Source organism: Mobula birostris, chromosome 14 (assembly GCF_030028105.1).
Source record: "Mobula birostris isolate sMobBir1 chromosome 14, sMobBir1.hap1, whole genome shotgun sequence".
Taxonomy (NCBI): Eukaryota; Metazoa; Chordata; class Chondrichthyes; order Myliobatiformes; family Myliobatidae; genus Mobula; species Mobula birostris.
In genome coordinates this window covers 7503211-7515545 of record NC_092383.1, presented here as the reverse complement: position 1 = coordinate 7515545, position 12335 = coordinate 7503211, and the positions used below count along the sequence as shown (strand labels likewise).

The following is a 12335-nucleotide window of genomic DNA, read 5'->3' as shown; positions in this document are numbered from 1 at the left end:
CTCTGATCCTTGGGTTGTTTTATTAGCTGACTAATGACAGGGATGGGCATATGTTTGTGTGCTCTTTGTTGTATCAGGAATAACAGAACAATTCCTAAACTTTGCAGGTTTTGCAGAAAACTTTTGGTCACTCACAGCCAGACTCAGACTGCCAGAGAAATTTGGATGGAAGGGTAAAAGGAATCACGTAATTAAAAACTATCAGGGTTATTATCATGTTGTGAAATTTTTTTTTGCCATCAGCAGAACAGTGAAGTACAAAAAAATTACTATAAATTAGAATAAGAAAAATATTTTAAGAAGTGAAAAAAGAACAAAAGTAGTGGGGTAGTGTTCATGAAATCTGATGGCAGAGGAGAAGAAGCTGTTCCTAAAATGTTGCATGTGTGTCTTCAGACTGCTGTATGTCCTTCCTGATGGCAGTGCAGTAATGAGAAAAGGGAATGCCCTGGGTGGTGGGGGTCCTTAATGATGGATGTTGCCTTTTGAAAGTATCCCTGATGCTGGGGAGGCTGGTGTCCATGATGCAGTTAACTGAGTCTACAACCCTCTGCAGCCTTTTCTGATCCTGTGCAGTGGCCCCTCCAAACCAGATGATGATGCAACCAGTTAGAATGCTCTCCACTGTACATGGAGTGGGGTGGGGTGTGGCTACAGAAATTAGTACAGTGAAGCACTGAACTGGTACAAAATTTAAAGACTTCTTTCAAAATTAAAAATTGTGTTATTCATGTGAACAATTAATTGAAACGAGTCTATGTGTGTGCAAGTTTTGCACAGACTGCAAATATGATGAGCTGCAACCTACTTTTTTTTTACTTCATTTGTCCTCTACTTATAAGAGAATCCAATTTGAGATAAATAGATATGTTGGCCAAAAGCAACATTTACTCCCCCACAACCTCATCAATGCACACAATTCTCATGCATGTAAACAGGATTCAAATAACAATCTTCCATCTTGTATTCTCAGATTTAACACTGAACAGTATAGCACAGACCCTTCAGCCCACAACTTCTGCACTGGACACGATGCCAAATTAAACTAAATCTTTCTGCCTGCACGTGATCAACATAATCTCTTAACACTACTGTAGCATCTGCTTCTACCTCTTCCCCTGACAGCCTGTTTCAGGCACCAAACAAACTCAAAAACTTGTCCCGCCTGTCTCTTTTAAATTCTCCCCCTCTCAACTTAAAGTCATGTCCTCCAGTATTGACATTTCTACCTTGTGAAAAGATTCTGAATGCGCATGCTATCGATGCCTCTCAGAATATTATAAGCTTCTATCCGGCCTCCCCTCGGCCCCCCCGGTCCAGAGAAAACAACAAAAGTTTGTTCAACCTCTCCTTATATAGTTCATACCCTCTAATTGGGCAGCAACCTGGTTAACTTCTTCTGCACCGTTTTCAAAGCCTCTACACCATTCCTGTAATGGGACAACCAGAACAGCACACAATACTCTAAGTTCCTGACCACCACTTTGCCCAAACTAATAGCCAAGGTCAGAAAGTTAACAACAGACAAGACAAAAAAAAATTGATGAGCTCTTTCTCCTTATTGATCTAGGAAGGAGATTTGAAGAACTTTCGTGGTAGCAATTCTTATGAGAGACATTTTCTTAGATGCAAAAAAAAATACATGACCATTCTAGTCAAAGCTTATATTGGCAAACAACACCCGTTTTCTTTGCTCCGACATCTCTCTTCAAGATGATTCAACCGATGCCAGCTGGATTCTAGAATAAGCTTTAAATGGTCTATTCTTCATACACCAGTATGTGCTGATGGGCAAAGTGACCATGGGGACACGGCAGACGAGGCCAATTCCATCTTCACAAAAACATTTCAGAGAGATGCCACTGTAAAGCAATTAGAACTGGGAATGCAAGTACAATTTTTATCCTCTTCCTTCGCCCAGGGACACACAAATCAACAGTCACGCTCCTACTGCTGCCCCCATCGAGATCACCAAAGAACGATTAATGCTGAAAGTTGAGTCTATATGGTCAGTCTTCACTCTATGGCAGGGGTTCCCAACACTTTTTAATATCATGGATTTCTATCATTAACCAAGGGTTCTAGGGACCTCAGATTTTGAACCCCTGCTCTATGGGGTACTTGTCCACATAGGCTTGGAAACAAAACTTTTCTTTCAAAACTAAATAATATTCTTTGAAAACATAGCTGAAAAGGGATGAAATAGGTACACAAATCTTGCCTCTTAAAACATACTTGCACCCAAATCAGCTAATTCAGTATTATATTCCATTATCTCTGAAAGAACATCAAAATGCTTCGGCTATTCTCAGAGATACAAGGAAATTACATCTCCATCTTTACAATTCCTAATTACTCAAAAAATTATAAAAAAATTAAATATATAAAATATTGGAACAATTTCTAATCATGACAAAAGACAATTACTAAATTTTCTTTGTGTTATAAAAAAAACATTTACTTAAATTATAACATTTTATTTTGGAGACAGACAAAAAGATGACAGCTGTGATATCACTATTACTACCATCTGCTTTAATTACATTTATTTCATGTACTTGCACTTTACGAGAGGGCTGGGACATGTAAAGGAACAGACTATCTGAGCTGCTTTCTCAATACTGTATTTGTTTATTTTTTTAATCTGATGGGAAAAGGATAATGTCTGTAGTCACTTAGCAGAAAATAACTATGAATTAAAAATCTAAATTACAAACAAAATTCGCTTCAGCAAACAAAAATCTCTTCAACAAAGCTCTACACAAATTGTTTTAAAAAATCAAAAGTTTCTTTTTGCATAAAAAGATGTTTTAATGTTTTTATGATACATGGTTTTTTTTCGGTAAAGTGCAACTGTCATTTGAAGCAATGTATTCCCATAACATCTTATGCTAATAAAGGATGACACTCGAAAAATTAACAGACTCGAGTACTAAACAAGAAGCATAGTTATAAACCATTAACTATTGCAGAGGACAATTTGCTGTCTCCATAAACAAACATATGCACCTCTGGAATAATGCACCCATTAGCAAGCAATTCAAGCTGTCTAAAGACTTGTTTGGTAACAGTCCTAATCTATGATTCCAAAGTAGCTGCTTCTCAAGGGAAAACAAAGCTATTACCCACCATCATTTAGATTACAGCATGACATCTGTGAACATTTCACACCAGTTACCCCTTCTTCCCCTTTGTAAAACTTTTATGTGACATTTGATAATTTCAGAAGCTGCTCCATGTTACATTGTTATATGACCTTCCATGTAATAACATTCACAGAATTTAAGCAACGGCATTCATTTTCTTTTCTGCTATCCATCTGCTCACGGCCCATAGTCCCTCCCAGTCTATGGAAGGGAGTAGGAATACCATAAGGTCTCCTGGAGTCTGACAGCTAATGGTATGTATCATTTACACTGAGGGGATGGCATGTTTGCAAACCGAGCTTACCACTGAGTGATGAAATGTACAAATGACTCAGAAAACTCTCCAACCGGAAGGACTGGTGGATCCTGGGAAGCAGCAAGACAAAGAATATATATATGAACGAGGAAAGGAAGGAGATACAGAATGATTAAACAAAAAAAATGTGGTTATTTTCTATGGAATTTTTCAGTTTAATTATCCATCTTTGATCCCAACCTGAATAATTTAGATGCTGATCAATTATTCTTTTCAATGTTTTTTGCTTTGTGCATCAATGTTATTATTGACAGAAAATAATCATAAAAGTAATTTACATATTTGCAAAGCCCAAGATTTAATTCTTTTGACACTTAAACTCAGAAGCATTTGTTGCAAATTTTTGCAAGTGCCAACTAACAAAAAAGAATTAAAATACACAATGTCGACATTGGAATTGAAAGGAGCTATTTAAAAGAGGAAGGATATTTTAAAACTTTTCACTTAACTTAAAAGTTTGAAGACATAATTGGGACCTGTACCAATCATTAGCATACAAGAAGTAATTTTGAATATTGGAAACATATCTCTAAAAATAATCAACTTTTGGCACACAAATGGTTTACTGCATAAACTCAGGAAAAACAATAAAAAAAGATTACCATTACAATTATCAGTAAACAGTTATTGCGGCAGCAATTTGACGGCAGCAAGCTGATTGCATCTCCCAGTACATATCAAATACCCTTAGATGCAATTCCTTTGCAATTTCGACAAAAAGAGTCAAATCCTACAGAATTATGCGCAGAAATTTCTTAAAATTAAGATCTGCGGGAGTTTAATGGTTGCCTCATCAAATCTGCAATTGCTAAAGAAGAACAGAATATAAAAGGCAGCTGGAAGTGACTGCATTTTCATCTGTTCTCATTTTTTCCATTAAAAATACCTTTTGGCTGCATTCTCCGTGACATCCCTGTTAAAACTACCTTGCAAAGTATGATACATGCACCTATTTAAATTAACAAAGAGATGACTTATTTTAATCTCACAGTGCTTTGGACTGCTTCAGCCATTTGGATGAGCAATATATCATTACATACAACCTTTCAATGCTTCAGGCAAAACTCAATGTGTGTAGCATTTGGTTGGAGCCAAACAATTTCTCTACTATATAACTGTGTCAAATGCACGCATGTATTCATTACGGCAAAAAAAGAAAAAGAAAAACTGTGCAGGATGGTGGGGGCTAGAAAGGTTCAAGAGGCTTTTAAGTGATGGAAAAACAGAGGAGAAAACACCTCTGCAATTTGTGTGCTTTATTATCAATGGCAGCAAATAGATACAATCAGAGCTTCAAATGTGATTAGTAAATATACATGTAATTGCTGTAGCCAATTACAACTTCAAATTATCAGAAAAAATGAGATCAGTAATTACAAGGGAGAAAATTAAGTAGATCTCTCATCTGAGCTTTGTCTCCCATTTATATAACAGGAGGTTGCTGGAAGAATACAATCAAATCAGATAAGTAAATGAAGGGGAGACAGAGGTATGAGTAAGTCAGTGAATAAGAGTTAATTTGACAGTGAGGATCATAGTCCCAAGTCTTTAACACAGGGTCTAATCTTACTCTGGGAATTACTCTGGGAACCAGGAACATCTCCAAGAGCAAGACTGAGGTCATTTTACCAACAGACTTCTACTTCTGGAGCAGTATTTGTAGTCCACTGATATTTTTATTGATCTTTTTGTTGGTTGGTAAGTTATTTAAATCTTTTCTCTATTACTAGAGGCAAGTAATCATGGACTCTGGCAGAACAAGTCGTGGCAGCTGCCAGCACGAATCAAAAGAATATAAAAAAGGCCAATTAAAATTTTTATTGACTATTTTTGATACACGTAGTTTGAGCAGGTGTGAATTTCTTTTAAGCAGGTGGGCCAGGGCCACTATTATATATGTGCAGTTACTGTATGGGGAGGGGCACAGTAGTAACATTACCATTCTTTAGTTTCTTGTGCACCAAGATAAAAAAGGACAAAGAACTTCTTATACTTAAACAGAAAAAGATGTGGATATTTGTACGATTTAGTGAAAGTTCACAACTTAATTCATGAAAATATCTAGCATAATACACAGAGTACTGTAATGTAAATTTAGTTTCAGAGGGAGCCTGGTAGTGAATCAAAGGTTGACATCATCCCCAAATGTTTCCTACAATGTAAACTTAAGTAAGTTTAAATTTGTTCAATTTCAGATTCTGTCTTGGTGGTGTTCGAGAGTCAGTTCCCCATGTTTAAACTAAAAAAAAGCTATTTTATCCCTGCAGCAGTCTGGCTCTGTAACCTGCTACTAATGTAGAGGAATGATTCAGTGGTGCAAACACCAGGAAGAGGCTCATGAACACTGTTCCTCTTAAATCCCAATTAAATCAAGGGCAATATAAAAGCAGTTAGTACAAGTGAAGCTTGAGGAGCTAATGACTGGTATGGACCCTATTACCGAGGCATTAATTAAAATTCATCATTAGACATTTGTTATTTTATTTACATATATAGTTTGGTTAAAAACATTTCTAAAGATGAGCATTCTTTACTGACAATTTGCTAAGTATGAAAAGGATAGCTTAAGAGCTAAAAATGAAGACTGTACCTATAAAAGAATCCTTCATTAATTTAGTGTCTTATAATTTCAGAGCATGTCCCAAAGAGTTTAAAACACAATTAACTGCTTTGAAATTAACTATGTAGATGCACACAACAACCATTTAAACACAACGCATGTAAACAACAATAAGACTGAAATTGAAATAAACGTTTAACATCAATGTAGGCAGTGGGTTTGGATACAATAAATGCACATCCAATCCCTTCAAACGAACAAGGCCATTTTCATTAACATCATAGAACAATATTACTAGTGCTGTCCCACGATCAGTCAAGCACAAGCTTGAGAAGCTAAATTCAGAAAATCTTTTTTTTTCAGTCTCCTGGATTCACCCATCATCAGGAAATGAACTGGTTCTTTGGTAAGAAAGACTTCAAGATTCTGTGCTCAATAATGTTGGGATCCATCAACATTAATTCTGTATGTCCATAAGTCTCATGGCATTAGGCCGTAGCAAAGGAAACTTCCTTCTGTTTGTACCTAATGGTGTGCTCAGTCCATGTTGAACGTCATACAGAAGAACCGCTGAGAGAAGATATGGCACAGAATGTACTCTGAGTGAGGACTCCAGTGTCTATCACCAAGTATGAATTAGTTCAATAACTTCTGACTGACATATCCAGAGAGGGTTTACGGCAAGTAGTGGGAAAACCAATATCATCTTGTCTTCACTAATCCACTTATTATTCTACTAAGAAAAATCATTGCACAGTTCTTGTTCCATCTTCAAACTAAGGTCACTCTGTTCTGCAACACACACAAAATGCTGGAGGCCAGGCAGCATCCATGGGAAACAATAAACAATTGGCCAAACAACATCCCAGCTATAGCACTGCTGTTTTTTTTAAAGAAAATAAAATAGCTTTACTTGTCATGTGTACTTTGAAACATTGCCATTTGCTTCAAATCAAATCACTGAGGATCGTGGTGGTAATAGGCAAGTGTTGCCACGCTTCCGGTGCCAACCTAGCATACATGCTGTCAACTTACTAACCCCAACTGTTTGTCTTTGGAATGTGGAAGGAGGCAGAAGTTCCCAGATGAAATCCACGTGATCACGATGAGAATGTACAGCAAATCCCAACTGGTGATCGCCAGCACTGTAAAGCAATTATGCTAACTACTATACTATAAGAAGCCTAACCATCTATCACTTTCAAGAGTATTATCACCATCAGGATAGTGGAGGTAACCATTGAGCAGAAATATAACTGAAGCGGTCACAGAAATACTGCGGCTTCAGCAATGTGTGACCTATCTCATAATTCCCTGAAGCCCTGCTACCATTGACGTAGTACAAAGTGGGAGTATGATGAAATATTTCCCATATGCTTCCATGAGTGCCACTTCGTTAACACTCAAGAAGCTCGGCTCCATCCAGTAGAAGACTGCTTGCTCAATTGGCAACCCATCCACTAACCTATATCATCAATTCTTCCATCACCTGTGTGAAGAATTTGCAAATTGCACTACAGCAAAACCTTCACAGAAAAAACAAGCACATGAGAACACCCCTGCTTGCATGTTTCCGAATCAGGCATGCCTGACTTGGAAATCTTTAACACGAGCGATTCTGCAGATGCTGGAAACTTCGAGTAAAACACTCAGCTGGCAGGCAGTATCTATGGAGGAAATAAACAGTTGATATGTTGGGTTGAATCTCTTCATCAAGACTGAAAGGGAAGGGGGAAGAAGCCTGAATAAGAAGGAGGGGTGGAGGGGTAGGGGTACAAGCTGGCAGGTGAAGCCAGGTGGGGGAGAAGGTGAGCGGGTAGGGATGGGGCTGAAGAAAGAACCTGGGAAGGGATAAGTAGAAGAGGGAAAGGACTGAAGAAGGAATCTGATAGGAGAGGAGAGAGGACTATGGAAGAAAGGGAAGCAGGAGAATCAGAATGTGGAATGAAAAAGAGAGGAGGGTGGAGGAGGAGTTAGAGAAATTGATGTTCATGCTATCAGGTTGGAAGCTACCCAGATGGAATATGAGGTGTTGCTCCTCCTATATGAATATGGCATCATCGCAGCAGTAGAGGAAGCCAATCCTTATTGATGCTGGGTCCAAGTCCTAGAATTTCTTGCACAGAAGCACTAATGAGTAGCGTCAACGAACAGTCTACTTCATCTCAAGAAGACACTATCAATTCATGATGAGTAATATGTGCAGACATTTTCAGTGACACCCATATCTTCTGTGAATGAATAAAGAGATGTACGACAAGACAATATTTTTTCCCAGCTGAAAGAAGAATATTGGTCTGGACACAGGTCTCATTTTCTTCTGGGTCACAGGAACAGGCTGACAAGGCCATGGTTTAAAGTCTCAGTCGAAGGACAACAGTGCAGATGATACAGTGTTCTCTTAGTACTTTACAGCAGAGTGTCACCCTAGCTTAATCTACTTATGTCTTGAAGTGGGACTTGAACCTATGACCTTAGAATCCAGAGATGTCAATGTGACCAATCTGACAAATTCTTCATTAGCACAGTTTTAGGAGCAAATAAAGAGCTCATTGATGCACAGGACAACATTGTTATGAATAGAGTATTAATATGCAATCACTTAATTCAGATACCCTCTCTTTTGTATAGATTAAAGCAAGGAGGAAAGGATTTTAGAAATAGACTCCCAGGCATCAGTTCAATGCCTATACATTTCATTAAGAGTTCACCTGTGTTACTAATTTGCTTTATTTTAGGCTCAAAGTAAATGATAGGGGCAATTCTATTTTGGATTGTTTGATAACTCATTTGCCAAACAATAAATGACATTAGTTATTGAAGGATAATTCTGAACAAGATTCTGGAAAAAAACAGGTTTCGGGAGATTTAAAAATGGTAGGTCAAAGAATTGTTAAGCTATCTGATATAAAAAAATTGCTTCAACCATGGCTAAGCACACGTGAGCATAGTGCCAAAAAGTCACACTTGAATAAGGACACAGATGTGGAATTTTGACAAAATTACCTGCCTCAGTGTATTTTGCTATTTTGAACAAAATGGCAGATAGAGGATACAAACATTGTCCCCTTTCTCAAAGCACAAAATTCACATTATAGAAAACTTCAATTTGCAGTGGCTTAAGCAAACACTTGGTCAGCTTAAATTTAGGTGGCCTACTGAATTCTACGTATGCAGCTAGGGTACAGAGAAGGGCAATGAAAAAATACTTTGAGTGATGCCTTTGCCATGTGAGTAATGAACAGTTCATGGAGGTCAACCCATTACAACTGAAACAGTTTAATTATTAATTACCTGCAATCTATGAGCTAAAGGACAAGTTCAGTATGTTTAGTGTGTGGTAACACCAACTGGACTCTCTCTTGGCATTTGGTGATTAGCACATGTCAGCAAAGTGCTCAGGCATAAAGAAAAAGGCACAGAAGCAACAAAACACACTTAATGTGTATACCGAGAAAAAGACCACAGGAAAAGGCAGAGGGGGAGGGGGTGGTAAAATATCCCTGATGATCTCTTATAGCCTGTGTGCAAATTTTGTTATTTTACAGTGTAATCAATATTCTATTGCCTGAGGGCGAACACAGTTGCAGTTTGCGAAAAATCTGGATAAAAATAATCAAACAATCAAAAATCAAGGGCCGCTGTGGTCATAAACAGCCAGAGGAGGAGGGAGATGGAGCTAAGCAGAGAGAAAGAAAATATCTCCCTGTGTTTGGGGGTTGGGATAAAAACTCACAAATGATAGAAATTCATTAATATGAGCTATTTATTAACGTAAAATGTCAGTATGAGAACAGAAGAGTTCCGTCACCGTTTAGGGGCTATCTCTGGTCTCTTGTCAATTATAAACTGAGGAGACACAGCAGCACTCCTTCATAGTGCTGAAATAACCAAGGCAAGGCAGCATGAAACTGTCACAATACCTGTCACACCAAAGGGACCCAATTCAGAGGCAAAAAAAAACCTTGAAATTAGTCAACGTTTCTCTATTTTTTCCTCAGTCTCAAGCTTTTTTTTTATTGCTTTCATAAAATACCACAGCAAATAATCAAGCATGACCACTGACATCCTCTAGATTGAGTTTTAGAGCCATTAAATGAGCTGAGCCTCTTGGGAAGTCTCCCGCTCAGGTTAGTCTAAAGGTAATTATTCAGCAATTCGAGCCATGGCTCTACCTAGTTCCTGTACTGTGCCTGAATGGTGTACATGGATAAGGTCAGCTTTGAGCTCTATACAAGTCTGGCCTGGCTGGGTCTGTTGACTAAGGGGTTGTACTGGGTGGCAGGTCTTAGGAGACTGTTCTGAGCAAAGAGCTTCATTAAGGAAAAAATAATGTGTATATTATATAAATAAAACTTTCCAGGCCATTAAGAATGACTTTAGAAGAGAAAGCACATAAGACGGTGACTCACCTCATCAACGATGCACTGCAATAACTGTAGTGGCTGAAATGGCAAGGAGGGGGGAGGGGTGGAATAGAGAGAAGTATTAGCGTACAAGCAGCCTTTTACAGTAGACTGAGAAAATCATTAATGCAGTAAAATGTTGCAAGATTAATCAACAGCGTGAAAGTCTTATAAAAACATTGACACCCTAGATGTTCTATTATTTCTAATGATACCTAATCTACTACAGGCACTTTAGTGCTTGTTGTAACAAAAATGCAATTTACTAAGTTTAAAGTAAAGCACTCAAGCATGCAAAAAGGCAGCCAGCAGGAAAAAAAAGTGAATTTTTTTTTCTCCGCAAACTCATAAAACCTTACCATTAAAGATCCCTGGTTTTTCTGAATCTGAAAGGCAATATGTAATTAGCATGTCATAATCAAAATGACTCACTTGGACACATTACGATCACTGAGAGAAAATTATTGCATAGCTGGTGGCAATTTGTGGGCATGTGTTAACACCATTTACATAATGAAAATACACAAATGTTAATAGCTATTCTTCTCATTTATAGGGGAAAGTCAGCAGAATGTTAATTTTGCAAAACACTTTTTAGTACCCTCCAGGTTATACAAGTGAGAGGAAAAGAAAGCATAATACAGTTACAGTGCTGTTTACACCATACAATATAAATAACATTCCCTGGTTCTGGTATAAATCCAAGATTAAATGCTGCATTTGTTCCCCTGGAATTCAAATCCAGTTGTTTTCAGATTAAAAGATGTTTCAAAACACAAAACGTACTGGTTGCTTATACCCAGTGAACATGAGCACAAATTACAAATGAATTGACCAATCTTCTCCCTCCCAACACGGAGAGAATGTTCAAACCAGCAATTTTTTTTAATTAGAATCTTCACTCATACATTCTTCCCCTATGAATTAGTTGAAATCTGAACTATGTCAGTTCCAACTGAATACTAGGGAAATTACATTTTTTTTGGATGAAAATTTCTGCTTACCAAGGCAAGGGATATCTGCACAGGGGAGTGGAATTTCCTAATTCCAGTATATGCAGTGTTGACACCAAACATTCTGTGGCCCAGCAGTAACCAAGTTAGCTGCATGATAAAGCCTGTTCTGTGCTACCCCACATCTACTACCGATTTTAGTAAAGCTCTTGGTATTGCAGGAGCATTGGAAACGAGACTGACAGTGCACTGATAGAGCTGACACCAGACAGCAGATGCTGGAATCTGGAGCAACACAAAAAGATGCTGGAGGAACTCAGCAGATTCATCAACATCTGTGGAGGGCTATGGATTGCCAACAATTTGAGTCGAGATAGTTCTTACCTCCACTTTTTTCATATTGGCTATCTCCGCTCTATCTTTCAATCCAGATGAAGAGTCACAACCCAAAATGTCAACTTACCCTTTTCCTTCACAGATGCCACCTGACCTGCTGAGTTCCTCCAGCATCTTGTGTTTATACCTGATATCCTTTATACCTGATGTCTGTGACTGGAATCCAGGGCTACAATTAATGGAGGAAAGGTGGTCCTCAATGGTAGAGATGCCAAGTCAAGGTGTCTTTTCAGATTCAGTAAGTTGCAAATGAGAACTGTGTGACAATTGTTCCCCCACAACAAAAACAGGCATTGACCACAACCATCCCCGAACTCAGGGATTCCTGTAGGCAGCATGGTAGCATAGCGGTTAGCGTAACACTTTACAGCGTCAGCAATCAGCGATCGCAGTTTAATTCCTGCTGATGATGTAAGGCATTTGTACGTTCTTCCCGTGACCGCATGGGTTTCCTCCACAGTCTAAAGACGTAAGGCTTACAGTTAGTAAGTTGTGGGCATGCTATACTGGTGCCAGAAACACGCTAACACTTGAGGGCTTCCCCCAGTACATCCTAAG

General features: G+C 38.3%; 1 protein-coding gene and 1 long non-coding RNA gene across 5 annotated transcripts in view; one reads left to right on the top strand and one right to left on the bottom strand.

Moving 5' to 3' along the window:
- The window catches only part of map2k5 (mitogen-activated protein kinase kinase 5), a 324671-nt gene that overhangs the window by 50837 nt on the left and 261499 nt on the right, over nt 1–12335 (bottom strand). For 3 of the 4 annotated variants that reach the window (XM_072278042.1, XM_072278044.1, XM_072278045.1), the window contains 3 exons: nt 10788–10814; nt 10435–10467; nt 3451–3512 (listed from right to left, as the gene is read on the bottom strand). In XM_072278042.1, the coding sequence (XP_072134143.1) occupies nt 3451–3512; nt 10435–10467; nt 10788–10814 (122 nt within the window). The remainder of the gene's footprint in view (nt 1–3450; nt 3513–10434; nt 10468–10787; nt 10815–12335) is intronic. The other variant, XM_072278043.1, reaches the window with a different exon arrangement.
- The window catches only part of LOC140209679 (uncharacterized), a 143260-nt gene that overhangs the window by 115211 nt on the left and 15714 nt on the right, over nt 1–12335 (top strand). The window lies entirely within an intron of this gene.